This window comes from Camelus ferus, chromosome 7 (genome assembly GCF_009834535.1).
Source record: "Camelus ferus isolate YT-003-E chromosome 7, BCGSAC_Cfer_1.0, whole genome shotgun sequence".
Taxonomy (NCBI): domain Eukaryota; kingdom Metazoa; phylum Chordata; class Mammalia; order Artiodactyla; family Camelidae; genus Camelus; species Camelus ferus.
This window is the reverse complement of record NC_045702.1, coordinates 33,343,030-33,368,077: the sequence shown is the minus strand read 5'-3', so window position 1 is coordinate 33,368,077 and position 25,048 is coordinate 33,343,030. Positions and strand designations below refer to the sequence as shown.

The following is a 25,048-nucleotide window of genomic DNA, read 5'->3' as shown; positions in this document are numbered from 1 at the left end:
AGCCCTGTAGTGAACGCACACATTCCACAGCCTATGGTCTTGGGGTAGGATCAGTCTGACAGCATGAGAGTGAAGCCAGGTCTCATCCACTGTGGGAACCAATGGTACTCCTCCATCTGCACAATGTCCTGTCAGCCGAGCTCACTGTAATTTTTATTCTGTGGAATTCTATTACTTAACCTCCAAGCAACTCTGAATCAACTTTACAGCACTATCCTTAACGGGGAACATATCTTTTTATAGTTTAAAACAATTACAGGGTATATATATGAATTTATATGGTTAATATATAGCCCCCCATAACTATATTAATTTCAATTTATTGTTTCCTCAAGTATAGAAACAATTTTGCTTATTAAGTAAGAAATTATTTTATCATGTAACAAATGTTCTATTCAATTGAATCTATTTTTGAGGCACTGAATTTCTAGAAAGAAGTATTTGAGCTTGGTATTTAACTATTTTTGTTCCTCATGAGTTTTCTGAAAAGGATATATTATAAAACATCATTTTAGATCCCTTAAAAATATATCCAAGAAATATATCCATTCTTAAATAATTATTGTAATAGAAACCAAAACTTTCTGAGAGTTGTGGAAATGTCAGAGAGGTCTCTGTCTAACTACCCAATACTGTGACTACTGGGAAAATGCCAGTAGTCTGACAGAGAGCGACAGAAGTATGGACAGAATTTGTAAACTTTATGAGCTGTCCCAACATTGGACAGCTCATAAAGTTTATAAATTTTTGAGGTTCATGCAACCTCAAACAATCACCAGCAGCCAACTTACCATCACACTTCTCCAGGATCTGAACTGTATCTCCAATTTCCAATGACAGGCCATATGGGACAGTTCCTCGAAAACTGGCAATAACTGTAAGAAATGGTACAGAATATATGGAGATAAGCACATCAGTTATAGCCAGTTAGACCACTTCCTAGTAAAGGTTATTGACTAGGAAACATGAACGTGGGTAGGAAGTACACACTGATAGCTAGAAAAGACTGTCAGATTTTAATTTACACATTCTTGAAGAAAGACAACCTTTAAATTTACGTATTTTGCCAACTTCCTGGTTGAATAAGTATTACAAATACGAATTTCAGAGATGTGGAATTTACTAAGATTGTAGACAGAATATCAACAACATTATCCGGTAACACATACGAACAGCGGCATTGTCTGAAGAGCGTAGCAAGGAGCTGTCCCTCTCCTGCCTGCTGTATAATCACTCCACGTCCCGGTGCCAACCCCACAGCAGTTACTCAATAAGTACGTGTTCAATAATAAATGAGGAATATATTTCTTACTCGTTCATAAGGTTGGTTTACCTTTCTGCTGTGCTGTTTGAAGGATATTTCTTTTCCCTAGACAATCAGGTCCTCAAGAGAAGGAACTGCGTCTATTTGCTCATAATATGCCCCTAGGGCCTAGCCCAGTAAGGCGTTAAAGCAGTCTTCTGCTTCTGCAGTAATCAATGGTAATGCCAGGATCTCTCCCCAGGTCTAAACACACAGCCACCATGACCATTCCCACAGGCCTTAGCTCTCAGACCATTTGGATTTGGACTGAGTCGGGGTGGGGGTGGACTGGGAGGAGTTAACACTTAGCTTTACCTAATGGTTACAGATTGATTGGTTTCTGAAACATTTTGCAGGGCTGGGCAGGCCCAGGATATAATAACAGAGAGAAAGTGTGTGTAGATTAACCACCCCTAGGCAATTTGAGGGGTTAGACAGAGAATGAAGCATAGTAATTCTCCCTGGGATAGTAACACTTGAGTCATAAAGGAGGTGAGGATAGAAAATAAAGAAAATGTACTTCAACACATGAAAAGAGAAGAGACATCTCCTATTAAATGCTACAGACGCTGAAAGCATCTTGCAATTCACATCAAAAAAACAAAACAAAAACAAAAAACTGACAGTAAATGCTCTGACTGTATGATTCTTAAAAGCCCAAATTTTAGTAGTGAATTTCATAATTCTCTTTCAGATAGTGAGATTTAGATACAACCCCCATCCCCAAAATAAATGATTGCTACTGCTATGAATGTATTTCAAAGGCCTGAAGGAATACATGAATCTGTCAAAACTCAAAACATGCCAGTAAGTAATGGGCTTTCAGAAGAGTCTAAAGCACTTTTATGATCTCAAAACAAAATTAGCAGCAGAAATCCAAACACAGGACAGAAAATATAACCCAAAGTACATGAGACGGATAAAACTAACTACATAGTAACTGAGTTAGAACATTTTAGATAAGCACTAATACATGATGTCATTTGCTAACTATAACCATAAATACCACATGACCTCATGTTGATGGCCTAGAAGATGTTTGCTTGAAAAATAATCACAGGTCTGAATATCTTGACAGATTACTTTAAATAACTTTCAGAGACCTCTTCTTATAAGGGATCAACAACTGAACAGACAGTAGTTTGAGTACCATTTAAAAGACTTCAAAGCAAGCTTGCTCCCAGAATTGCTTTTCTATGCTCATGAACCACTTACAAGCCTCATGGTTCACTTACAACCCTGTAGGGTTGATGCTTCTCCCGGAGGTCTGAGTGCATGGGTGACCTCACACAGTTCTGTGTACAGCTCTCACCACTCACCAATGCCCTGCACCTCTCAAGGCCGCCACGAACACCTCCCCTGCTGCAGGCTGCTCCCTCCTGCCCCTCATCACCTTCTTGAATACAGCAGTACTGTTCATGAATTCCATTTCTTTACCAGGCTTCATGCCTCAGCCCTTCACTGTGTTCTGAAACTGCTCTGTCCCTCACTGGGACCACATTCATATCACCCTTCAGGAGTCTATCCCTCTCTGGAATCTTCTACGGCTTCTCTCACACCCTCCAGCCTTCTTCTGTAGACTTTTTCTTAGCCCTCTTCCTAAATGTTGGTGTCAAAAAGACTAGGTGGAGGAGAAGAGCACCAACCTTGGCATCATGAGACATGGGTCTGAGCCCAGATCTTACCACCTATTAGCTGTGTGACTTTGGTCAAGATACCAGCCTCTCAGAATCTCCATTACCTCATCAGGCAAAAGGGGTAACAATAAAGAAACTGCAAAAGGCCATGCGTGGAGGACTAAATAAGGCCCCTATCAGAAATAACTTACCACCCTGTCTGCTATATTCTGATTGTTCGATAAATACCTTGGCTGTTTAAACTATACTTTTTTTCTTCTATCCACATACATTCTCACTGTTTGGAGAGAGTTCTAAGACTCCCAGAACCTCCTGTTGACATGTGACCGGCCAAGTCTCTCTCCAGTCCTGATCTGTGCCCTGAGCCTCTGACACAAACTTTCAACTTGTATGTCTCTATTTTGATGTCTAAGTACCTAGAACTTACCATGCCTCCATTTCAACTCATGATCTTCCCTCAGCCTCTAACCAAATCCAAGCAGTTTTCTCTCTCCCAATCACCCATTCTAAAATGTTAGTCTTCCACTGTTAGTCCTGCTTTATCTTGTTACCCCTTGGTGGATTTCCCTGCATCTCTCAACAGGGCCACGGCAAAGCCCTCTAGGAAGGATCCCTGTCTCCATGGTTGTCCTTCCTCAATACAATATCCGTGATGCCACCAGCATTACCTTTGATTCTTTCACATTTGTACTTGAATGTTTTTTGGATATGCAGCATCAGGAAAATTTTATTAGGTTCAACTTCTTTTGTATTAAAGGAAAAGGTAAAAAAATATATCATGCCTTACCAGACAACAACTTAATGAGGTTGTTATCCTCTTATTTCATGCTGCTATTTGGCTCATAGAAGTCTTACGTGACACCAAACCAGATCCTCTTCCTTTGCTCCCAATTCTGTTGAAAGTTAGCACTGTGTCCAATGACTATATATGCCAGAAACTCAGGGGTCATCCATATGCCCCTGACCCATGTATCGAATCCATGACCACATCCCAATGATCGTATCTTTTAAGCATCTCCCTCTTAAAGCCATCTTTTTCTCAGCATCTCCACACTACCCCAGCTCTTGCCTGGCCTTCTCCAGCAGTCTCCTTGTAGGTCTCTGCCCATTTACTCAGGTTCCTCTCCCATCCATTTCTCATACAGCAGTTAGAGAGGTTTTCTCTAAATGCATACCCGATGATGTCATCCTGCAGCTCAATATATCAAAGCTCTGAGAATAACAGAAAAATCAGTACTACAGCCTGGAAGGTCCTGCCCTCCTCTCTGGTTTCACCCTGTACTTCTCAAGTCTGACTTTCTATACTTCAGTCACAAAGACCATCCCTGCTATATCCCCTCCCACACAGGACTTTGCCCATGATGGACCCCTTATAAGGAACACTGTTCCTTTCCCTCCCTGCCAGGTTAAGTTAGATTCATCCCAGAAATGTTGCTTCTGTGATCAGCCTTCCTTGATTCACAGCCCCTTACCCCAACCACATACACTCGTAACACCATATACGTCTCAACCATCCCCCTAATTTGTCTAAGTTTTGAATGATGTCCCTTGCAACAGACTATAAGGTCCATGGATGTAAGGACTCGTCTGGTTTTAGTTCCCCACTGTATACCTGACTCAGTACAGAGCCTGGCACACAATCTGAGCTCAGTAAATAATAACAGAGGGAACGAATGGGGGCAGAACCATTACTATTAAGTGTTTTGGTCTTAAGCAGTCAGAGTCCTTTATTATTGGCAATTCTATTTTAAGAGGATGCTGAAAGTTCTAAGAACCAAATGATTATCAAAGATGAGTGAAAACTCAAATTTCAGAGGATCTGTTTAAAACTGGGATGATAAGATGTCTGGATCCTAAGTGTGTATCATTGCATTTCTTATCCAAGAAGTCTGTGTGGGTGAATTCTGACTTTACTCTTCAGCTATACAATATCTGATAACTATTAAAGGCAAACTATTAAGTTCTTCAACCTCATTGCCCTTCAGATGCCCCCTCTATAAAACTAAGGAGCTCGATGAGGTGAAATGAATGGTCCCTGCCAGCATATAATTCTGAGTGTGGAAGAGGCCTTTCAGCTCAGCACTGACACGACATAATACATAACTGAAGAACTCTGTCCCCAAACCAGCCTTGCTTTGGTTTTAGTCACTGCCTAAGTTCTGAACAAAGGAACACCTGTCCCCACCAGCAACAGGCATCTGATGAGGTAGCAGGGAAAGCCTGCTCTCAGCATCTCCTGCAAGGTCCTTCACCACTGCTCTCCTGCTATCTTTCCAGGCTCACATCCCCCCTAACTCTCCACACAATGCCACACCCAAATTCTCACCAAGCTCTCGTATGCAGGCCTCCGCACCTTTACCCATACTATCTGTCCCTTTGTGGGGAGCTGTCTTCCGCATCCCTTCTACACTGGGAGCTGCAAAGTAGCCTTAGTTTAAGGTCTAGCTCCAAGGTTAGCTCTTTCAATTTCCTGATTCCTTCCCTTTCCCCATTCTTGGACCCAAATGTAATCGATTACTCTCTCATCTGTGCTCCAAGGGCAATCTAACCACAACTTAAGGTATCACATACTTAGCACTTTATTTATCTGTGGCTTTCTACTTGAGAACTGGAACTATTTCTAATTCATCTTCCATAAACCAGCATACGAATGTGCTAGTGCATGAATGGAGAATGAACAAACACATGAAATGAAAGAATGAAGCCAGTGAAAAATGGTACCCAGGTTCTAATAGATTCAGAAAATGTCAGGGGCACCTCTCATAACTTAAAGCATCTAAAAGTAAGTTATTAAACTGCAGATCATATAGCAGAGTAAGACTTTTTCAGGATATATTTCAGGGCATGACTTTGATCCTTACCTTCTAAAATGGCAAGCCATTTCCAATCTCTGAATTTCACAAGTAACTCTACCTTGCAATCCATTAAATTCATGAATGGATGGATGAATGCTAGACTACTTATGCTTCAGGTTATGAAAGAGAAATGTTGAAAGGAGAAGGCAGTTCTAGGCAAAAGATTTGAAAACATGATTGGCTCATGTTTACTAGTAGAAGCATGTAATGTGTCATAAAGTAATGAAAACTGGATTAGCAAAGATTCAAAGAAAACACAGGCATTCATGAAACCTCAATTTGCATGTTCATCAAATGCACTTGAAACATATGTTATTACTAGATTCCATTTTGGATACAACTTTCCAACGAAATCTCCTCAAGATCCTCCAAGCATTTTTGGAGGAAACAAGTCTATAGTTGAGAATTCATCTTGTCCCCACTTACTGTAAAGCAGCTCTGTCTTTATACCAACGTTTTCTCATGGTACACTTTTCAGGGGCATTTTCCCCCCAGTAATATCAGGGTTTACTGAACATGACCACACATTGTCTTGATCCCTGGATTTCCTTTTCTTGCTTATTTTCTTATAAACTGAACAACTTTAACAGCTACAGAAAAGACCATAGAGAATGAACCCTTCATAGAGGTCCAATACTACTGTTTCAGCCCTAAGGGCCCTGAGAGTACAATTTTAAACAGCACATAAAAACCACTGAATGATCTTGTCTTCATCTCTGCCCATTTGCTACCATGTAAAAACTTATTTGGATTGGCAAACATGCATATAAACATCGCTTATATTCAAGTCCTTTAAAAATATGTATAAACTGAAAGTGTTAAAGGTATAATATTACCATCTTGAAAGCTGTATCATAAACACTGCCTTTTATCACTTATTATTCCTTCACAAAATGATTTCAGCTTAGTACCTATTGCCAGTTTATTAAAAATTAAATAGCTGTAAGAAACATTTTCATATATAGCTCACAAGTATTTTCTATAAAGACAGTGAAAAAAAGCAAAATTGTGTTATGAAGTTGGGACTCATTTCTCAATTTCAATGATACTTTGCTCATGCAAAGAACCAGTTGTTTTTTTTTTTAACTTTTAAACTTGGCACATAGAAACTCAATCCCAGAGTTCTGCACCTTTCAAAAGCAAAACCAGAAACAAATCTAAAGAACTATTATAAGTCAATCATGTAGCTCTACATCGGAACTCAATCCCAGAGTTCTGTACCTTTCAAAAGCAAAAACAGAAACAAATCTAAAGAACTATTATAAGTCAATCATGTAGCTCTACATCGCAGATGATAACATATTCCTCACCATCATGGTCAAAATACTATACAATGATGCTGTGCACCAGGATTCAATTCAAGCTGGCAAACGCTGCCCTTGCCCTTTAAGGGCTGACAATCTAAGATGAATGGAACATAATGTAGAAAAAATAATAATGAAAATACTTTGTCCCCTGTGACACAAAGGAAGGAAACTCATCTCTCAAAGTCGGAGCTTTGGCTTCATCTTTCTGATGAAAGGATCTCCAGCTCATGAACAGGCTGTGGTCTGAAAGGTCAGTTGTGAGCAGACTATTTACAACACAGAACACGATGCCATGGTGCTCAAGTTCTGAGATTATCCCATGTCATCCCATTTAATGTAAGAAATAAGACTGCTGTCTGTTGCAACAGAAATGAGCTATGACTGCACCAGAAATTAAATAAACATTTTCATGGGAGCCGCTGTAAAATTCTGAATGCTGGTACTTGAAGCATGGCAATGACACTGAGGAGGCAGAGAGGAAGCAAGGCATTGTAAAGGAACTCCGTTTCTCAATGGACATTTAAAATTGGTTCTTTCCTATGTCTGTGTTCATGTTACACTGTCTATTTGGCTCTGGTTAGCCATGGATGTAACTACATTTAGGTCATTTAGGTTTATCAGCTTTTACATGTATCATTGTGGGGGGGTGGGGCATAAATGGAAAAAAGGGGAGAAAAAGGTAGAATTTTTGAAGGATAAGAGGATTTTTTTCTGGATAAGAGTTGGAGGAAACAATGAAAAGGGAAAAAGGATTAAGGAGAACTAAGTTCTTTTCAGGGATTTATTTCATAAAATAGTGCACTGTGGAAAGAGGACAAGGGATCATCTCCTCTGCACATGCACACAATTCTCCTGTAGGGAAAGATAAAATATGGTGGGGGAAAAACCAAGCTAATAGTCTGATCAAAGACACTACCTTTTTCATAGCTGTCTGGATAGGGCCTGAGGGAAGACAGAACAGAAGTCATGTGGAGATTTCTCTTGGTATTAGAGCAGGAAGGAACTATCTTTCTCTTGTACCCCCTTCCATCTTTCCCCTCCATGAGATGAAGTTAAAAGCAAAGTGGTCATTCCGAACTTGGAGGGACAACCAGCTGGCTATCAGTATGACAGCAGGACCATGGGAGCAGGTGGTCCAGAAAGATTGAAAAGAAAAAATCAAAGGAAGTGTGGAAGGGTGAGAGTGGGTACCAGCTCCTGTACTCTGCTTTGATGCTGAAAATGAACTTGCTAGGAAAATCAAAGAAATGCCCTGCTCCATCTTCTCATCCTCAGACTTGTCAGGCATTTGAGATCTGCCTCCACTCTGGTAACGGACAACAAAGGCCTCCCACGCCTTGCAGGCAGCCTGCAAGGGACAGACACATGCCCACTTTCAAACAGGACTTCATTCCTATGCCACAGTTACTATGGTCAGCCCTTGAGATAAGTCACACAACTCCCTCAGCCTAAGTGACTTTGAAAAATCAGAAGCGGCCTGAATAAAATGTGTCTGACATTTTACAAAGTATGACCTGAAAACATGCCGCTGTCCTTGACTGTTAAGAGGACACTTCTACCCACTGCAGAACTTCACTCTGCTTGAACCACAGCCGTTGGGACCCAAGGGAACCATAAATTATGGTGGTGGATGTGACAACAACAAGACCCCTCTTCAGAAAGTTAGAGCAGGCAGCCGAAGGGCAGCCTTCTGGGGTGGTCTCAGCTGGAGCTGCTTTGCCCAAGGCCATGTCCTCCCCCCAGGGTGGCCTGCTTCCAGTGACTGATGGGGCAGGAGGTCAGGGACCAGAGCCTCTCGTGACAACTGGGCACAACCCTGAAGGCCACTCCAGCTGAAGTGACTAAGCTGTCACTGGGCTGGCATCACAGGTCAACTGCTCCCTCCGGCTAGTCCTGCTTCTTTCCCCTCCCTTCCACTGTGTGACACTCAAGAACACTCCCTGATAAACATCCTGCAAGCCAATCTCCATCTCAGAGTCCACTTTCTGGACAGCCCAACTTGCTCTGAGCTTACAGCTTCAGCCAGTCAGAATTTGCTTCTTACCAGGTCCATTTGCAAGGGAGAAGGAAAGTAGCATTGTTGCATTACTATCTTGTGGTTTTGCTAAGTTCTTTATTAATTCTGATCTTCTGTGATGAAGGTGTTTTCATTCCCATTTGAGAAAGAGAAAAAGAGGCCAACAAGGGACTGAATTAACATCAGGAGGGAATTGTTGCACATTAAGATTTATTTGAAAACATTGTTACTGTGGCAGTAAATGAACCAGTTTTATTCCCCAAAGAGTCATAAATACACTCTTCACCTTGGTTTTAATGTTACAAATGCAAAGGCACTTTCCTAAGTGGCTCCAAGAACAACTGAAGGTCAAACAGTAAAACTTTGAAATGAGGACTGCATACATGGATCAGTACTTTTAAAAACAACTTCATATGATAGGAAAGGTTATGGTTTGGGCTGACTGCCTGCCAAGAAGAGCATCTTGGAAGTGACAGAGTTTAAACAATTATCTCAGAAGTATCCCAGCACTTAGGAAAGGGAGATAATATTCAACAGGGAGATGGAGGCCTGGGGCTCTGCTCCATTACTTAATGAACCACGTGGTCCTTAGTCCCTCCGTGTGCAGGCAGGATGACATCACCCGCCTCCCGACCTCATAGAGATGTCATGAGGCTCAAACACAGTCTGAGAACTGAATTTGTAAGCCTAGAAACGTAAGTAAATATAAGGTATCATTTTTTTCATCATCAAGGCTGACTGGAAATTTGGAGGCTGGATCTGAATCTGTCATGGGCAAAAACAAGGTTTCTATTTACAATCATAGGTCAAAAACCCTTGGTCTGTTTTGTTATTATGGGTTCTTGGAAATTGATATTAATGAGTTAAACTTAGACAGATTCAGGTTCAACTGCTCCAGGTGGAAATAAAAAGCTGATACAATTGCGCTTTTTTTTTTTTTTTGATGAAACAGAAAAAAGTCCTTGGCAAATGAGACAGATAAGTAACAAAGGGATTTTCCTAAAATGCTAAGGCAGAGATAGGAAGGCAAGGAGACTCAGCTTTTAATACTCATTCTGCCAAAGACTATTTATTTGTCTGAGGGATACTAGACAACATTGGGAGAAAATGACAGCACAGACTTCATGTCACAAAGTGGAATGAAGTCATGGAAAATAATCATTGCCTTCCTCATGATCCAAGGGAAAAATATTCACTAAAAAGTAAAATACTATTTCCCAAGCAAACCTATTAAATCTATCACCAAATATCTAGTCTAAAAGATTTATATATAAAATTTATGTATATAAAATATATATCCTTTTTTCCAACGTAGGATGGTTCATAATAAAATTATACTATTTAAGAGAATTTTTGAAATGCAAGATTAAGTTTCCTGACTTTTTTTCCTTAGTGTATTGCTATAAGGGAAAAGAGAGAAAAAAAAAATCTGTTATGTCCATCTGTGTTTTGTTCTGATTTCTCTCTCCAGGTACTAAATAATGCAAAGTCACAAACAGCACAGGAGACTGAAGTGGTCCACCTGGGTCCAGCCAGAATCACAGGTTGCCCCCAATGGGGAGAGGCCAGCTTGCTCTCACAGCCTCTTCTCATGTTGTCTCCAACCTCATACTCAGTCCTGCCTCATCTGATCATTCATCTTCCCCCCACAGTAAACACTCATGCTTCTACTTCTTCCTCCAGACGCTTTTCTTTTTCCAACTTCAATTCTGACTTCCATTCCCAATGCTCATCTCTCAAGAGGTGTGCTAGGATATTACTTACAAACTACATAACTTCCGTCTGAAGAGAATCAAACCCTACATTCTATTTATTACTCCCTCTCCCACTCTGAGGACTAAGCCAATTTCCAACTGTGAACCAACACCAGTTGGAACTGGTTTTGACTACTGAAAACCAGTCAAAAACAATTTCTCCAGAATATGGGGAGCCAGTGAAGAGCTCAATGGAGACATGGAACAAAGTTCAAAGGTCTCTCAAAATCTGGCTCCTGCTCACTTTCCTAATCACAGCCTTTACAAACCACATTCAATAGTCACACTGAACCTGTGACCTGACCTGGGCTTTAGCAAATGCTGCAAATGCCTTGCCCTCTACTCAGGTTCCCTTCCTGCCCTTTCCCACGGGGTATTCTTCAAAACAACTCAAGCCTTCCCCACTCCACAGTACCCCTTCCATTTACATCCCTCTAACACTTAGCACACCAAGCATCTCTAGGCTGGAGGGCCCTTTATGTTCTCAGCACCACCTCATGGATACTCAATAAATACCGATGGAATGTACAATGGGTACAGTGCACCGATTCACCCACCTTCTATGCACCAGCACTGTGGGAGGCACGGGAAATACAATGGTGAAGGGAGCACTCTGCACCTGTTTCATCTAGTTCATAAGTCAAGAGAAAGACTGTTTCCTGCATCTTTTGGTTCCTACAAAACACAGCTCTGAATTTTGTATCCCCAGTGATTTTTCAATGTATACACAAAACTGACAAACTTATCATTCTTACGAGAGGAAAAAAATTAAGTCCATTTCTTTAACTTTTAATGTTGAAATAATTTCAGATTTATAAAAAACTTATAAAAATTGTTTCACCCTTAAGTTAGCTTCAGCAAATGTTAAGATATTAAATAAAGTACATTTATCAACGCCAGGAAATTAACATTGATGCCATATTCTTAACTATTCTACAGATCGTATGCAAATTTCACCAATTGCCCAACCAATGTCATTCCAGTTAAAGATCCAGTCCAGGATTCCACATTATACTCTGCTGTTCTGTTTCCTTAGTCTCCTTTCACTTGACAGGTTCTGTTTTTCTTTCATGACCTTGATGCTTTTAAGAATACTGTCCAGTTATTTTTCGGAATGTCTCTAAATTTAGTTTTGTCTGATGTTTCCTCATGATTAAATATAGGATATGTAATTTTGGCAGGAACACCACAGACATGATGATGTGTACCTGCTCGGTGTACCTTATCAGAAGATAAATAATGGCAATGTGTCTCATTGCTGGTGATGTTAATTTTGATCACCTACTTAAGGTGGTTTCTCCATGTAGAGTTACTACTTTTTCTTCATAATTAACGAGTATCTTATGAGGACATATATACCATTTTTTCATCACACTTGATAGCATCCATTGATGATTCTTGCCAGCAACCTAAGCAAATTTAACTCTGATTTTTTTTTTAGAGTTATCCAAACACAGCTGGCTTATTTCAATTATAGTCAAAACCTGCAGTGGGTCCTTTTGGAAGCTGGCACAATATCCTGACTTTAGTCTTGATTTTTTTAAGCATAAAGCATAAAATTAAGATCACTACTACCATAGGTGTCCTCGAGATGACTTATACTCATCATATCAAACAAAATAAAACCTCAACTTTAACATCTCATTTGTTTCAGAAATTGAACAGAACTGACATTTTTGCTTAATTTTCAGTGTACTACTTGGCCTCTTAAATACTACTTTCTTAACCAAAGGAAATATTTGTGTGTTTGGTGAAAGATAGCTTTTGAACTGTTTCAGCCAACATTTTCAAGAAAGCCTGAATGAGTCTTGTCACTAACTATAACCATCTGCAGATCTGAATTAAGTCCTTCTTTTTTTTTTTTTTACTGCACTTATGGGTCACTGATAAGGGTATTGTGGTAAAATTTTCAATTTCTTTTATTTCATGGAAGGAATCTAGTCTTCTGTAATGACTAATTTTATGTGTCAACTTGACTAGGACACAGGGGGCCCAGATTAAACATTATTTCTGGGTATGCCTGGGAGGGTATTTCTGGAAGAGATTAGCATTTGAATCAGTGGACTAAGCAAAGCAGGTGACCCTCCCCAATGTGGGTGAGCATCACCCCATCAGGAAGGCCCGAACAGAACAAAAAGGTAGGAGGAGGAATTTGATCTCTCTACCTGTGTGAGCTGTGGGATGTCAGTCTTCCCTTGCTCTGGACTAGGACTTAAATCATCGACCCACCAGTTCTCAGAATCACATCAATGGCTTTCCTGGGTCTCCAACTTGCATCATGGGACTTCTCTGCTACTATAATCATATGAGCCAATTCTTATAATAAATCATATATATATATATATATTTCCATATCCATCATATTGGTTCTGTTTCTCTGGAGAATCCTGAATAGTGCACCTTCCTAATAATTTTGTACAATGATACCAATATTTAAGTGAAGTCTTAGGTTTTACTGATGTTCACAACAGCTCTTAAGTTACTAATTCTGTTGCATACTGTATTAGAATTGATTATAAAAAATCTTACTTAAAATAAAATATTGACTGCAAACTAGAGTCAGTCTCTAACTTGCAAGTGATTAACGTTTTGCAAATTTTATTGTTAGTTACTTAGAATGACTAGACTCTCAAGCTACCACGTAATAGTCTACTTGACTGATTAACCAGCTGAAACAGGAATTTCACATGCAGTGAAAATGAGGGGATGGGAGGGACTTACAGTAGGGGAGGTGTACAACAGCAAAGGTGGAGAGGTCCTGGCAAATGAGAAAGACGATGGGCCTGAGCTAACTCCTTTCAAACACCATGTTTCTCATCCTGGTCTCCTAGAGAACCCCAGTCCTGGAGAGGGCACCACATCTCAACTTTGCCACCACCTGGTGATCCATCCACACCACTTAGTGTCCCCAGTACAGACTGTGCAATTACGAACATCTTGATTTTCTTTCGTCTTTTCCTTTTCCCCAGGGAAATATGGTTGTATCAGAACACCTCCCTCTGTGAAGGAAAAACCAGGCTGGTCTAACAAGATAACTCACAGGTCTAGGAATGTGAAGGAGAGGCTGGGCTGGGCTAACAAGATAACTCACAAGTCTAAGTATTGGAATACTGATCTGAGTTCTGCTGGACTAACTTGTAAATCTAAGTTAATTAGTGTTGGTTTGCTGTTTATGTTTTTTTGCTAGCCAGCTGGATTTTCAAAGATACATATCTGGCTTTGGAATGTTGGTTTGCTGCCTCCCCACCTCCACTTTTGTGATGATAATGCTGCTAAAGCTGTTCCATGCCTATTGGCCGAATACCCCAAGCTTGTACTTTACCCTATAAAACCTCATGCGCACGTCTTGGAGGTGCTCAGAGCTTCAGAGCAGAAGCCCCTCTGAGCCCACTGGAGTAATACATCTGAGTACTCCAACCCTCTGAGTGGTGCTTGTTTCTTGACTGGCCTGTCGTTTCCGTAACACCTCAACCTCACTCTCACCCCAATCCCCAGGGTAGACCCAGTAGCTTTCTGACCGATAGGGCCTGAGGGAATGAACCCCCATGTCCTCTGGAATCTGGCAGGGGCCCAGCGCAGCCATTCTTTATTCTTACCATGTGTTAGGTCTGCAAGGACTTTATAGGAATAATCATTAGACACAGAGTATCTACAAACCTGGTATTCATGTGGCTTATACAATCCAGGAAGTTCATCGAACCCTGTTATTTCCACTTTATAAATCTTCGATGAAGCCTTTCTGCTTCCCCTCGATGACTATTTTTAAAATTAAAAGATAGTAAGAAAAGACATGCTAGTTTATCACTGGGATTTTTAATGACAATTTAAGGCAAAACTCATGAAGCCGTCAGTGCCAAATGAGGGAACCAGGACAAAAATGAACATTACTGACTCAGCACTTATCAATCATACATGAACTTTTAACTCCTTCCTCAGGGTGTTTAGAGGGCACCAAGTTCCCCTGGGGATCATGCCCTCTGTTCTTCGCCTCTTCCAGTTTTATAAACTAATGAAGCAGTTGATCCTCATACCTTTCTTCTCACTGTAAATTTCAGTAAGGACAGCTAACTATTGACCCCAGATGTTGTCTACAGTAATTGAAATCTGATTTCTTCGTGAGCAAAATGCTGCACTATTTAAAAGAAACTTTCAAAGACTACCCCAACATACTTTGTTTTTGGGGGGCTAGGGTTAAATTTTTTTGTAAATATTTGTCCTTTCCCTCCCTCTACAATGAAATTTGCCAAAGAAATTAGATAAGTTTTCCAAAATATCTTCAATAGCAGACAACAGGTCTGGTGTGAGGGCCAAACCCGGTCATTTGTTTCACAATATGTTAATTAGGAACAATCCATCTATTGCAATTCTCTGGTTTGAAGGATAATTTTGCATTTGTTTTTCTTTTTCTGAGCCATCACTGGAGGTGACTCAGTCTGTTCATGAACTAAATCTGACAATGTGAATGCCCTTTGGGGTTATGTACAAAGTGAGTGCCTTTAATATTCTACCCAACACAGAGTGGAATAACAAGTGCCCAAAGATGGTAAGATTAAAAAGAGAAAAAAAAATTTCAAACAACCCAGAATCCTTTTTATGGAAGATAATCTCAAATTCCCCAAAATCACCTCAATGTGAAAAAAAAAATTAAATTAAAAATAGGATGGATTCTTCCACAGGTGTGTGGGAATTTAAAGTAATGCCATTTAACAAAAAGAAGAATGAGGAGGTCAAATTCCTAAAGCATCACTAGAAGAAATTACATCTCTATGAAAAGGACACATAAGAAAATGTGGCTATTTCTTTTTTTATTCATGACTATAATTTAAAGTATCTTGTTTTATAGCCTCTGGTAACAGCTACATAGTTATGCTTTATAAAGCATTGACAATTTATTAAAAGTTCCACTATTAACAGTAAACTTAGGGAAATGTAGTGAATTCTTTAAGTTAAAAGCTATATATTCCTCTATATAAATGAATAATTCAGCTATTTCTAAATATAAATGAATGGATCAAAAAACTGACTATAGGCTACAAAGACCTCATAATAATATGCTTAAAAACCCTGAATTTATCAACCTCTTGTAAAATTCAAATATAACAACATAAATAAGTAAACAAATAAATATTCCTGCCATGTCTCCCAATAACAGCTTATGGTTGAGTAAAATATTAGCAAAACATTAAGATACTTCTTCAAAGATTTTTCAATCATTGAGTTTTAAGGGTCTTTTGTGCAATAAACATCTGTGCATTTTCTCTTCAACGTTTTCAATTAATCTCGAGCAGCAGATCTGCCTACTAGTGAACACAGTTAAGAAAAAAAGTCTGCATTTTTCTTTGAGTTCTTCCTAAAAACATTTACAGCTCACAAGGTCAACTTTTTGTTTGTTTACATAGGAGATATTTGTAGGACGAAGTTATTTTATGCCAGGAAATTCCAACTTACACTTGTAACTAGGCAGTTAAAAATTCCAAACGCCATAGGGGAAAACTTTCCTACACTGTATTTGAAGCCACACAGTGGACAGATAAGTTATACGTGTTTCTAAATTACCTCCTCCCCACCACCTGCCCCAACTCTGACAAACACAGTACGCAAACAGGACACATTAACCAAAATCTTATCAAAACAGGTAAGTTAAAATGCACCTCTTCTTTCCTCCATCAAGCTAGTAATTTTCCTTTCTTGGCCATAAAATCGAGCCTCTTTTAGTTTCTGATACATATGTAGAAATCATAAATCATTCTGTCAGTTTTCCAAAGACCAGTGGGTCCTGCTAGAAGTAACCTATCTCAAGCTACTTAACCTGCATGCATCTCAAAGCCCCAAGGTGAAAAAGTTCAGCTTCATTCAATTCCTTAGCTGTGGCAGGTCCTTCTGCTTGTTAAAAGCAAAAAACCATCTCAGTTTGAATCCCTGATGACCTTCATTTAGCCCAAAGCTTGCACCTACTGGCCTTATGGAAATTAAATTTCTGATTTACATTTGTTTTTGGACAATGAGTAGATGTCAATCATTTCCTGAAAACTAGTCTTTGGCTTAAATGATGAAACTTTCAGTATCCTAAACCCAAGGACTTTATAAGATCATGTGGAATAGAAAAAAAAGGCTGAAATTGATTTCGTTTTCTATGCCAAAGAGCTACTTGTAGTCCACAAGTAAAATTTTTGAAAGAAACTGAATGACTGAGCAAAAGCTGGGCAAGTGAGTCAGGGAGCTAGAAACAATGAGAGTGTGTGGTAGCTACTAGTCACAACTGCAGGGCTTTGGTTTGGGTTTGGGGTGGGGGTGTAATTAGGTTTATTTATTTATTTATTTTTAATGGAAGTACTGGGGCTTGAACCCAGGACCTCGTGCATGCCAAGCACACACTCTACCACTGAGCTATGCCCTATCCCCAATGGCAAGGCTTTAGATGAACACTATTTCTAGAGATTCGGTCCTAAAGACTTTAGGGTCTAGAAAATAGGGTAGTTGTAACAATTTGGAATCAACTCATTTAATCAAAAAAGAATATCCCTCACTCTATATTTCTGCCCTCTCCACTTGCCACTCCCGCTACTCAACAGAACCCTGTCATCAGGAAGTTTCAACATCAGGAAATTTGGGAGGAGGATTCTTAGATTTACCAGGCCACACTTGATTCTCTAGCTGGACAGTCTGTTTACACATTATCATTTGCATTTTTCATTTCCAGTCATTTCCTGCGCTCCTCAGCCCTCCTCCCACTGAGGTAGTTGCATTGTTTCAGGGGGACAACAAAACGAGGGAGACATGCTCAGTCTTCCACTTCCCAAACAGGCATGGCTCACTTCCCAGTCAACAGTTGTGAAAGTCAAGGCTTCCATTTGCCAAGGCCTTCATTAATGAGAACCTGGCTTTACTGGGGGAAGTGTTTTCTAAATTCCTAAGGCTATCCTTTAAATATCCAGATGAGAATCTGGAGAACTCAGAGTTCTGCTATAAACCGCAGAGCATGAAAGATGCAGAATGATTTCCCAACATGGGAAGGAGAAAATCTCTACCAGTCTAGAAAGGGAGAGAAGGGGAAGGGGGGAAGAAAGAGGTGATCCAGAGGGTTGTATACAAGCGGTGTGCCTGCTTGGTATCCGATGGGGGCCAGGACCCAGGATGGAGAGAAAGGCTGAACAGAGTCCCTGGTAGAGTTTGGAAATTCCAAAGCAAAGCGGTCTGTGCTCCCTGCTCTGTGGCACTTTGGGCAGGACCTCAATAAGAACAGTAGCCCAAGTAGAGAAGAAATGGCAGCCCAGTACAGTTAATGAGTTGGGTCTGAATAAGGTAACCCTCTCTCCCTCCCCTCACGACAGTCTCTCCCTCTCCAGAGGGCAGCAGAAGGCAGCTGAGAACACAGAATCACATTCCTGCTAGGTCTGCAGAGCTGTGGAGTCAACAGCCCAGAGCCCGCGCTGGATGGAGACCACAAGCTGAGTGCTGAATGGTCAACAGCACCAGCCAGACCTAAGGTGGGGGTCAAGTGATGTTGGGAAATGATCCATTACCATGTCCTACCCGTGCTGGGAGACAAACACAGAGAGGACACAGAGGGCAAGGGCTAATACCCAAAGCCATGGTAATTTTTCTCCTCTAAATTATTTTGGTCCAGAAGTCAGTCCTTCAGATTTAAACACAGAAAAACAATCAATAAACTGCTAGAATGAGTATCATGAGCTTTAGGGCATGGACTTCAGCTAATCTATTCTGTTTGTTCAGAAAATTACTTGTTAGTTCTTGGCCATATTGGATATAGGTGAGGTGAGTCCCAGAGACAAGAGATGTTATAGATACATAGGACCAGGTACCTTCCTCAAAGGATGGATACCTAAGTGAAGAAAAAGGGCAGATACAAATGAAAAATAAGCAAAAAATTAATCCTGTTAATCCTTTGACTAGCTTAGAAAAGGAAAGAAGTAGTGCATGAATTTCGTATCCAGTTCTCCTGCATGAACTGAATAAAAACTCCCTAGACTACTGGCGGTCCAGGAGGAAGTGTAGTATCTTCCAACAGGCAAGTTAGACTAATCCAACTCCATGAGTCTGAGAGTCCGCTTAAGCATTTTATATCATCCACAAAGGATCTCATCATCATTTCCATAAATTCGCCCAAATCTACTCAGTAAGTGAATTTTCCCACATCTTTTAACAGCTTCTTTAAAATCTGTCTTTTAATTTACTTACTGCACAGAGAGTTCTAGTCTAATATATCCTCAGACGATTCCCAAACCATTCCTATCTGCCAAACCTGACTATCAGCAAGCAGACCGTGGCTTTCTTACAAGTGCCCTGCCGAGCGCCTTCTCCCTAACTCCCTGGTTTGAATAAGCCAGTTGGTCCCCACTACCTGCAGACTACAGGGCAAGCACCTGGGACAATCTCCAGAAAACCCAACATCATGTTAAGGGCATCTAAAATGCTTTTTTTATAAAATATGTGTTTGATCATTTATGCTAATTAATGTCAAAATGGTAAGCTGAGAAAGACCACTAGCAGTTAGCAGGGACACATTTTATTCAGTGCTAGTCTGTATCACAATGGTGTGAGAAACACTTAGAATGGAAAGTTTTACCTTTCCCTCTTCATATGCATCTCTCCTCTGTCCCCACCTGGGTTTCCCCCAGAGGATGCAATGGCATGTGCTTACCTCATTCTAATCACCCGCTCAGTACACGTTTATTAAAGACCTACCACCACTTGGCCACCGCTCTAGGTACTGAGCCAGGAGCATCCACAAATGTATTACAATTACTCCTCTCAGCAACTCTCTGCAGTCAGTACTTCTATCTGTATCTTACAGAGGAGGAAAGCTGGGCTTAGACAAGTGAAGTCATTTACTGAAGGTCACAAAGCTTGAAAGTGGTACCCAGGAGAGTTCAAACCTGAGTTGGCTGATGTCCCAGCTGTGGTAACTGCTGCTCACGAGGAGAAACAGGTAGCACAGCCATGGTGAAGAGCATCATTCTGACTCCTGTATAGGTGAGTTCATAACCCATTTCTGCTCCTTATGAGTACCCTCGAGCAAGCCATTAATCTTGCTGTGCCTCAGTTTCCTCAAAAAAAAAGTGAAGTGATAATAGTATCTTCCTCACAGGGTTACGTGAGGCTAGAATGAGTCCACGGAGAACGTGGAAGGCATTCAGCAGAGCAACCGGTTTACCTGGGCAGTCAGTCTATGTGACCTCTTCTACGACCACTACTACAATCACCTGGCAAGTAGTTCTCATTGACGGATGTTTCCCTGAGAAAATGTTTATTCCCTTCATTTCCAACCTCTGTAACTTACTGGCTATAATTTTCTACTAAGTTCTCGAAGCTAACAGTCCACAAATTGCCCCAGAAATAAAGGACAACTTCTATCAAACAGAAGACTTTTCCAAGGCGCCTTCGTGACAGGATTTCCAGGCAAGCACGCAGAAATAGAAGCCCTGAAGCTGACTTGTACTTGATGCCCAGTTAACACAGGGCACTTTGCTCGGGCCTCTGTTCTCTCCCTTCAGATATGGTGTTTACTTCCATTCTAGTTGTCAAGAGCATCTAAGAAAACCAAGCATGATATGAGGCGAAGCTGCACTTCTGACTCATAAAGACGTGTTATCTGCTTCTTCTGGGGTAAAACCTCGGTAAGAAATTACAATATTACATAACATCATGTCTTCTCCATCAGAGAACAGAGGTTTTAGGTCATTGTGCTTACAATCTTTAAAATCAGTAATGATGAAGTGTTTTTCTCCCCACTAAATTCTGTCCCTGGAATCCAACCTCTAGATTACTAATAAAAGAGAGACAGGCACTCTGTACTCCATCCCCAGAGTGGTGCTAGTATATAACTTGTGCAGCATTATTTCTGCAACTTGAAAGTCCACAAAGAAAATCTTCAACTTGTCAATTCATCATATGTCTTTGAGGAGTTAACAGAAATAATTCTCAAAGACGGACTTCTTTAATTTACCTTTTAGCTCTTTTCATGGTATTACAAAATCAAACGTAGATATTTAATGTTGCTAAATGCTAGCCTGAAGATCGAGTGATACCAGCACATCAAAGTGGTTCTTTCCCTTGACTTGGCAACCATATGCTGGTCAACAGCTTTCCTTCCTAAACTGCCTTGCTGATGCCTTTCAGAGGCAAGAAAATGTTTCTCATGTGCACATTGGTTCATCTTCAAGGAAGATTACTTATGTGCGAATCTTCTAAAACACATGCTATCAAGGACACAATGCTTTTAATTTTCTCATAAAATAACTTCATAAAAATAATCAACTTGCCTTAAAAACTTAATGAGAATATAATCCAAATGTTTCAAGAGATCTTCTGCAGCCTCCTGGCTTTAAACATCATCTAAATGCAGATGATTCCCCAAGTGATATATCTAGCTGGGAACTCTCCCTTGAATCCCAGATTAGTATATTCAGCTTTCTGCTTGATTTCTCCATTAAATTCAACTCTTCATCTCTCTTTCCCACACTACCTGACTCCACAATCCAAAATCCATCCTACTTTCGGCCATCCATCTCAGGAAATGCACTGAATCTTTTCCAGCAGCTCATATCCAAACCTACGAATCATTCTTGACTCCCTTCTCTTACATCCTTTAACCAACCCATCAACAAACCCTGCCCCCTGCTTGGAAAGTCTATCTAGAGTCTGATAGTTCTTACATTCCCCACCAATGCCCACCTGGTCAAACCACCATCATCACTAACCTGGATTTTGGCATTCACCTCCAAAAGCTCTCCCTGCTTCCAAAACCTTGTCTTTCAAACAGTCAATTCTCTACAGAGCAGCCCAATCCTTCAAAAACTTAAGACAGAGTGTGTCACGCCTCTGCTCAAAATAACACCACCGTATGTGGACATTGGTTATTTTCATATATTTTGTTCTTCTGAACAGTGCCACCATCAAGGCCTGTATTCTTAGCCATGTATAATGTAAAATTAGCAAAGTCATACAAAATCTCTCACAAAATTAGTGAAAGGATACAACTCCTTCTTCAGTATTTCATGCTACTAAACACGTTTACAAAATAAATAAATCTCCAAGTTTAGAAACTTGGTTCGCATAACACAGCTGGCCAATGAGAAAGCACTAATCAACAGAAATGTTGAAGACCAAACTAAAGTATTTAGTGACACTGATGATAGTGCAGATGTCTTCTCAGTGCTGACATAAGCCAAAGCCTCCACATTCACTCAGGACCACATGCCGGCTCCATGTTGGGTGCCAGGGATTCAGCGATGGAGAAAAAATAGCTGCTGTTTCTACCTTATCCTTACTGAGTTCCCTAAGCCCTCAAGGAGCTTTCATCTCTACTGTGTGTGTGAAATGATCACCAGCTCAGAGACACAATGGATGAAGACAAGGATTAAAAACAGACCCGGGGTGGGGAGGGTACAGCTCAGTGGTAAAGCGCATGCTCGGCAAGCATGAGGTCCTGGGTTCAATCCCTGGGACCTCCATTAAAAGAAAGAAATGAGTAAATAAAAACCTAATTATGTCCCCTTCACCTTGAAAAAAAGCCAGACTCAGTATGTGATCTAAATTGTAGATGGTTGCGACACACTGTTTATTGGAGCTCTTTTGGATATTTCTTGGCCTTTCTGTCTCAGTTCCCAGTGCTTACTTATCAGACCAGCCTAGGAGAGGATAACTCCTCTGCCAGTACAATAAACTTCTTTCTTCGACTTCCCTCATGCAGCCTCCTGCCTCAGCACCTCTGATGCTCCCTCCACTCTGAGGTCAGCATAACCTACCCCACACTGAGCTGATCATGTCTGTCCCACATAAAACCTTCAGTGGCCCCCACAACTGCTAAGATAACGTTCTCCTCCTCTGTGGCCTGGGCCACCTGCCTGCCTTACTTTGGGACCTCCTCTCTTGCCATCCTTTATTCTCCATCAGCCACACGTGATCCTTGTGGTTCCTCTCACTCATGATGCTGTTTCCTAATCTCACTGGCTCATATGGGTCCTTCTGCTGGAATCACCTTCAGCCCATTCACTGCCTGGTTTACTCTAAACCACTTTAAATTCAGCTAAGATAGTGTCATCTCCACCCAAGTGCCTTCCCTGTCTACTCCTGTACACACACAGAGCTATCTCCTCCTTCTCTTAGGTGGACAACTGAATAGGTGACAGCAAAGATAAGAAATGGATTCCAACCTTCCTAGAACCCTAAGAAAACATACTAATTTTCTGAAAGCAAAAGCATCTTGTTGGCAGAGTGGAGGTCAGAGGGTGCATCAAAAGGACCAATCACTATTTGTTTGAAAACAGCTCCCCCACTGTTCCCAGCACAGAATTACCTCACCTCACGCACAGGGGCTCAGCCTAATCGGCCAAATTGCAATTGCCTGATAATCCCTTAAAAAGATGTAGTTAACCTCTTCTCTTAAGGGAGCATCACATGGCTGAAATCAAGCAGGAAAAATTTCACCCCAGAAGGAAAGCTTTCTGAAAGAACCTGGGTCAAGTGAAATGGAAACTGGAGAAGAATGAACATCTCCAATCATCCTGCACACAGCAAGTCACAGCAGCACTCTGGGTCTAATTGCCTCCCTGGGTTCCGTTTGTCCATTTCTCTCTCAGCATGGACAACACACATTTCACACTGAATCATACTACGCCTCTAATCATTTAAAAATAATAACACTGGGGCCAGCACTTTCCAACTGACTACCCAAAATGTAAATCAGATACCCAGCCAGGCTGGTCTTGCAATATTATGATGCAAGCAAAGTACATTCCAAGTTTTTCCTCCTTTCTCTCAGCACCCAGCTCCTTCCAGCTGCTTTTGAAGAATCTGTCACTAGGCTGGTGGCCCCAGCTCAGAAATGTGCCTTCTCATTCCTTGGTTCTGTGTCTCATCACTGGGCCCACTGGATTCGAAGCAAATCCAGTAAGTTAATCGTTATGAACATGCAAGTACAGAAAGGCTAACTGGCAACTCCCAGGGAGCAGAGCCACCTCAATTATAACCTTCTACCCCACCCAGCCTCCTACCCCAGCACATCTGACTCCCTGAGCATCCACAGGAGGAGGAAGAGCCTTTTGGACCTTCCAAATTATGCAGCATAGAACCTCTTCTTTCATCCAGGTAGGTCCTGGATATAAATCTGTTTTGTCAAAAAGAAAATCCTAAGCAGCCTCAAGGGATGAAAATAGACAGGGAAAACTAATTCATAAAATGTCACCATTCATTTTCCGCACAGGACCAGCAGCTGGTGTCGGCAACATCTTCTGCAAAGTCAAACTGACATTGAATGAAAACTCCTATTAACCCTTGAACTTCCATGCTAATGTGAAGGACAGAACTTGTCATCTGCGTTTGCATAATCTAAAATGGCAGCCAGCAGTCACTCTTGAACTTAGATGGAAATTCATTAGTTCTAACAGACAGCGGTGTTAATGAAGACTGTAACTGTATTCACTGGGTAGTCTGCTTGTGTCGATGGAAGGAGATGATATTATGAACAAATTTCATCCCATGTAATCCTTGAAATACAAGGGTAAACTACTGATGCACAGCAGAAATGATGTGTAATAAGACTAAACCTAAACAGAATCATGATTTGTTGTTCCTATAAACATTAATGAAAATTAAATAGCTGTAATACTTCAAAAGAGATCTGAGTGTCTGCAAAGTTACACTGCAAATGTAACTTTCTTGTTCAAAATGACGAGAGGAATTCATTTTCTTAACATAAGCAAAGCAGTTAAGTGTGCCAACCACTGCATCTGCAGGAAAAACTTCTCTGATGTCAAGAACTTTGATACCGGCGCATCATGTCTCTAATTCAAATGCTGGCTTCAGATTCATACTGACCAACACAGAGGACCAGGATCTTGGTTTTGCAGAAAGCAGAAACAATGCCTTTTTAAGACTGAATTAGCATTTGGGCATGGAACAGCAAATTCTACAGGTTATCTGTTTCCTAAGGAGAACACGCATCAAGACTGAGAAGAGGGATGGCTCAGGTTGGGTGTGAACAGCAAATGCTCAAGTCTGCGACACACACCCCGCCCTGTACAAAGATAACTGCCGTCCAAAGCCAACCACAGAGAACCCACTTGGCAGTCTTAATGCTGCCTCAACTAATGCAGCTAAATTATGGACTCACGTTTTTCAAGTGTTTCTAAGTCACAGTGAAACTACAAAAAT

General features: G+C 40.8%; 1 protein-coding gene and 1 long non-coding RNA gene across 4 annotated transcripts in view; one reads left to right on the top strand and one right to left on the bottom strand.

The window, feature by feature from the left end:
* Positions 1-25,048, bottom strand: part of DOCK4 (dedicator of cytokinesis 4) — a 405,529-nt gene that overhangs the window by 231,366 nt on the left and 149,115 nt on the right. For all 3 annotated transcript variants that reach the window (XM_032483672.1, XM_032483671.1, XM_032483673.1), the window contains exon 2: positions 792-875. In XM_032483672.1, the coding sequence (XP_032339563.1) occupies positions 792-875 (84 nt within the window). The remainder of the gene's footprint in view (positions 1-791; positions 876-25,048) is intronic.
* On the top strand, positions 809-22,291 carry LOC116664880. The gene is made up of 3 exons (XR_004321383.1): positions 809-877; positions 11,813-11,815; positions 22,279-22,291. It is a non-coding gene; the product is annotated as an uncharacterized LOC116664880 (long non-coding RNA).